General features: G+C 30.0%; 1 protein-coding gene across 2 annotated transcripts; it reads left to right on the top strand.

Moving 5' to 3' along the window:
* The first annotated feature begins 1,453 nt into the window (after positions 1–1,453).
* LOC136076813 (uncharacterized) lies at positions 1,454–4,397 on the top strand. Of its 2 annotated transcripts, XM_065790301.1 has the most exons (4): positions 1,454–1,646; positions 1,979–2,218; positions 2,687–3,842; positions 3,986–4,397. In XM_065790301.1, exons 3-4 carry the CDS (start codon positions 2,906–2,908, stop codon positions 4,357–4,359), a joined length of 1,311 nt encoding a protein of 436 aa, XP_065646373.1. In that variant the 5' UTR covers positions 1,454–1,646; positions 1,979–2,218; positions 2,687–2,905; the 3' UTR covers positions 4,360–4,397. The 2 variants fall into 2 exon arrangements, with proteins under 2 accessions (XP_065646373.1, XP_065646374.1); XM_065790302.1 differs by lacking the exon at positions 1,454–1,646 and having other exon boundaries at positions 1,892–2,218.
* Positions 4,398–4,998: the final 601 nt, after the last annotated feature.

Here is a 4,998-nt window from a genome sequence, read left to right as displayed (position 1 = left end):
TGTAAATTTTCACACATTTGTGGAATTTACTGACACTATTATAAAAAGAATTCTTTAGAAATGATTACTTATGCTATTTTTTTTAAATGTTTTTTTAAAAAAGGGCAGTTAATGTAAATATTATTTGAACTCATTTATTTTTATTGTTTTTTAGGAGAAACTTATTTTCGTGCCTACATTTAGAAATTAATTCCGATCTTTTGTTTAATAAGCATTCTTGATTTGCATGTGTAATTATTTCAAATTTTTCTCGTAGGCATAGTATGCATTTTTTGGAAATTTTGTTATATGCAGGCGCTGTTTTAAGGATAGACCAATTCAGTATAAAATCATCAATATTTTTTTCTTTTAATTCCCATATATATTTTGACAGCATGGTGTCTTTTGAATACTTTTTATTCTTGAAAGATTGCTTATGATTGGCAAAACGCTTTTTCCATTCACCCTCTGTTATGCCAATATATTGTTTATCAGGTACATTCTTAGAGGAAACAATACATTTAAATACCACATTTTTTGATAAACAACTTCCACTCATTGGACAATTGATTTTTTGTTTACAATTACAATTTTCTGTAGTTTTTTCATTTAGTTAAGACATTTGCAACTTCCTGTAATTTAATTTTTGGTATAAGTTGAAGTTTTATTAATTTGATCATTCATTGCTGATGAATCTTTGTTGATGAAACACAGTGTCAAATGGAAAAAAATTTAGTTAAGTGATTTTATACTAATATATAATTGCTCTGTTCTTTTAAGAACATTGAGCACTCTATTGTGTAGAATACTTTTTAAAGTTGTTTAAATATATATATATATATATATATATATATATATATATCTATATATATATATACATATATATATATATATATATATATATATATATATATATATATATATATATATATATATACATATATATATATACAAATATATAAATATATATATATATATATATATATATATATATATATATATATATATATATATATCGGAATCGAAAAGAACCGTATATTGATTACTCACCTTTTTTTTAATAATATACTTCCGTTATAATCAATATTTTCGATTCTTTTCAATATTTTCAATTATTTTGGTAATTTCGATTACTTGTAATAAAAACGGTAAATTTCAATTATTAATTAGAAAATCGTTTTTATTGTAAAGAATCGTTTTTATTACAAATACGTTTTAATAATGGCTTGCGAAATTAAATTCAAATTCATTCAAATTTAATTTACCTCCCCTAAGGGATTAATTAAAAAATCGTTTTTATTGTAAAGAATCGTTTTTATTACAAATACCTTTTAATAATGGCGTGCGAAATTAAAATCAAATTCATTCAAATTTAATTTCCCTCCCCTAAGGGATTCCCCTTTACCAGTATAAATAGTGGGGTTTTGTGAAAATCTAATCAGTTACAATTTATTGTTTCACAAACAACTCTTACAAACAACAACAATATTACAATTTACAACAATGTCTTAAGTTAATAATGCAATTTGGAATTACTTTACCAAACTACCAGAAGTGACAGTGAATTCTGTCACCAAAAAGAAAACTTATAAATCAAGTTGTAATCAATGTCAAGCAATGTTAACTTGCTGTCATGGAAGTACATCAGGAATGAGTAAACATTTAGGGTAAGTAATGTTTTCTCAATTTTTTCGGTAATTTCGATTCTTTTTAATATTTTCAGAATTTTTGCAGTTTAAGTTAATATTAAGTCAAGATTTACTTTATAAAAAAATTAAAAAATTACAATAGTTCTGAATAATTAAATAAACATAAGCACTGATTATTATTTATTATACAGTAACAGCTAACAGTAATACTGTTTGTTACATTTAATTTAATATAGCGCCATTTGTAGGAGTTATTTCAATTTTTTCGATTCTTTTCAATATTTTCAATTATTTCGGTAATTTCGATTCCTATCGCTAAAATTATTTAATTTAAATCTTTTTTTATACAGATCTCAGCATCCCATTCAAGCCAAAGCTTATCTTAAGGCAAAGAATGACAAGGTAGTGCAACTGGCTGCTAACAGGGAGGAAGTTGAAAAGGAGCTTGATAGATCTTCAAGTTTGAGAGGTTTCTTTCCAGCCGCAACCACTAGTAAAAAAAGGTGGATAACCTTGGTAAAAAGTCTCCACCATCCAGTCAGCAAGGTGGTCATGAAAAACTTCAAGTAACTCTGGATGAGTATGTTAAGGTGAGAAAAGTATTGTAATTTTTTAGTAGCTTAAATAATCGTTTTTATAACATTTTACCGTTTTTATTTGTAAATATTCGGATCTTTTGGGCGCCGTTTGGGCCATGCAGAAAATATTTTTTTTCTCAATTTACCAATTCGGGCTTGATTTTGATGAAACTAATGTTAGAAATCTATTTTTATATTCAATTAGAAACTTTTGAGCTCTTTTCCAAATTTATAATATACTTTAAAGTTTAATAACTCTGTAAATTAATAAAAAGTTAAATTTCCACACTAGACAACAATTTAATGATTCCAAATTAATGTCCTTTTTGCTCTAAACTCAATATTAACAAAGTTATTGAGGTTTAAAGTTTTTGATTTGACCTGTCACCTAACACGTGCATGTAGATTTAGTAAACACGTGTTTTTCAAACGTTTCAAAACTTTAAAGGCTTTTAACTTTAAACTTCTTTGTTTTAATAGATAGAGTGATTAGCACTGTCTCTAGAAACTGCAACAACTTACCCATATATATTAGGTTGTCAGGTCTTGTTTAACGTAATTTCGATTCCTTGCGGTAATTTCGATAATTTCGATTCCTTTCGATATTTTACATTTTTTTTATTATTTCAGATAACTAAATGGGATTCACAAAGCTGCTGTCAGCTTGATTTTGATACAGTTCTCACTCTGGCCGGCATCATGTCAAATCTTCCTTTCAATATTGTGGAAACTCCAGGAATGAAGTTGCTCTTGAACTATTTGGCACCAAAAGCAATCATAAAAACACCAAAAACACTTGCTACAATAAAGCTTGACATGATTCATCATAATGTTGAAAAGGCAATAACCAATCAACTTGAGGAAGAAGTACCAGAATGTGAAAGTGTAGCTTTTACATCAGATGGTTGGACTGCAAAAAATGGTGATCCTTTTGAATCTCTCACACTCCATTACATCGACAGTGATTTTGAGTTGAAAAAGTACAGTTTGGACTGCCAGGCTCATTTAAATAGGAAAACAGGTCCTTTACTTGCCAAAGGATTAGACACTATGATTTCAAAATATGAAGTCTTGGCAAGGCCTGACCTAGAAAGAACATGTGTGACTGATGGTGCAGCTAACATAAAGGCAGCTGTCAGTTTATCAACTTTATTGGACAAGCAATTGGTGTGTGTTGATCACATGTTGAACAATTGTTTGAAAGACACATTAGAAAATGGTGAGGTTAAGGTAATTGTTGATAAGTGCAAGAGACTTGCTCAAAGGACACATCAAAGCACTAAGGATTGGTATGAAATCAAACAAGAATGTGAATCTCTAGGGTGTAATCCAATCAAGCTAATCCAACCAGTGCAAACAAGATGGAATTCAAATGCAATGCTGTTCAAGTCAGTGTTAAGAAATGAGCAAGGTTTGAAGTCTGTCAGAGATAACAGCCTGAATGCAAACTTGACAATACTTATACCAAGTGATGACGATTTTCAAGTAATTGCAGAACTTCATCCTTTCTTGGCAAAATGTCAAGAATACTCAGAGATTTGGTCCTCAGATAAAACACCTACAGTTCACAAGATCCAGCAACACCTCTTTTCATTGATTACTATGTGCCATAGGACAGTTACACAAAATACTTCAGGTAAAAAATATTTTTTTGTGATTCTTTCGATTCTTACTAATAATTTCGATAATTATCAACAAATTTCGATTCTTTCGATTCTTTCGAATAATCATCAACAAATTATGCAATTTTGATTATTTATATATTTTTTTCTTTTCCAGGTTCAAGAATTGCTAAAGATGCAATGACCAGGTTTATAGAATACTTGGAAACTAGGATTCCAGATAAAGGCACTGAAGTTAATGACTTTAATCTTGCAAGTGTGTTTGATCCATTTTATAGAGGTTATTCTATCACACTTATCAAGGGCAACAAAGATCATTTAGATGGAATAATAGACCAACTGGTAGACAATCATCCAACTACCAGAGAATACAATGAGGCTTATGAGGCTTCATTACCTTCTGCACAGCGAAACTTAGATAAAGATATGGATGATTTTGAGAGAATGGCCATGGAAAATGATGGAAATGATGCACCAACTTTGGCAGGACCATCAGAGCCTCCTCTAAAGGTAGATATTCATTTTTATTAATAATAATTTCGATTCTTATAAATATTTCCGATACTTATAAATATTTTTTCGATTCTTTGCGGTAAGTTCAAATTTAAATTTTTTTTTTAGATGAATTTAAGAGGTGCTTGTCTATGCAAAAGCCAGCTAAGGATGTGAAGGTTTTGGAATGGTGGAAGGTCAATCAAAAGGAACTGCCATTACTAGCTGCTATTGCAAGGAAGTACTTGTGTCCACCAATGACTTCATGCTCTTCAGAAAGGCTATTTTCATTAGGAGGAAATATTATTAGTGATAAAAGACACAATATGAAGCCAGAGACCCTTCAAAAAATAATGTTCATAAAAGAAAACTTTCCACTAGTCAAATCAAAAATAAGGTCCTGGGAAAAAAAATGCCCTGGTGAACCAGGCTATCAGTCTCAACCTCTACCATCCACCTCTCAAGATCAACCTCTACCATCCACCTCTCAAGATCAACCTCTACCATCAACTTCACAGACTCAACCTCTACCATCACCTTCTCAGACTCAACCTCAACCATCTCCATCTACACAAACCCAATCAACCAAACAGACAAAAATGAAAAATATTTTGAAACCAAATGAATCACAGTCTCAAAGTCTACTACAAAGAGCTAAAAAAAGGAAACTTGTACTTG

The sequence above is a fragment of the Hydra vulgaris genome, chromosome 02, assembly GCF_038396675.1.
Source record: "Hydra vulgaris chromosome 02, alternate assembly HydraT2T_AEP".
In the NCBI taxonomy this organism is placed as follows: domain Eukaryota; kingdom Metazoa; phylum Cnidaria; class Hydrozoa; order Anthoathecata; family Hydridae; genus Hydra; species Hydra vulgaris.
The sequence above is the reverse complement of the archived record's forward strand: the minus strand, read 5'-3'. Positions and strand labels throughout refer to the sequence as shown.

What these genes read in the sequence shown, in the direction of transcription:
- LOC136076813 (XM_065790301.1), top strand. Translation starts at nt 2,906, where the DNA reads ATGTCAAATCTTCCTTTCAATATTGTGGAAACTCCAGGAATGAAGTTG. An exon ending in AGTTACACAAAATACTTCAG is followed by an intron (nt 3,843 to 3,985) that starts GTAAAAAATATT and finishes TTTCTTTTCCAG; the next exon opens with GTTCAAGAATTGCTAAAGAT.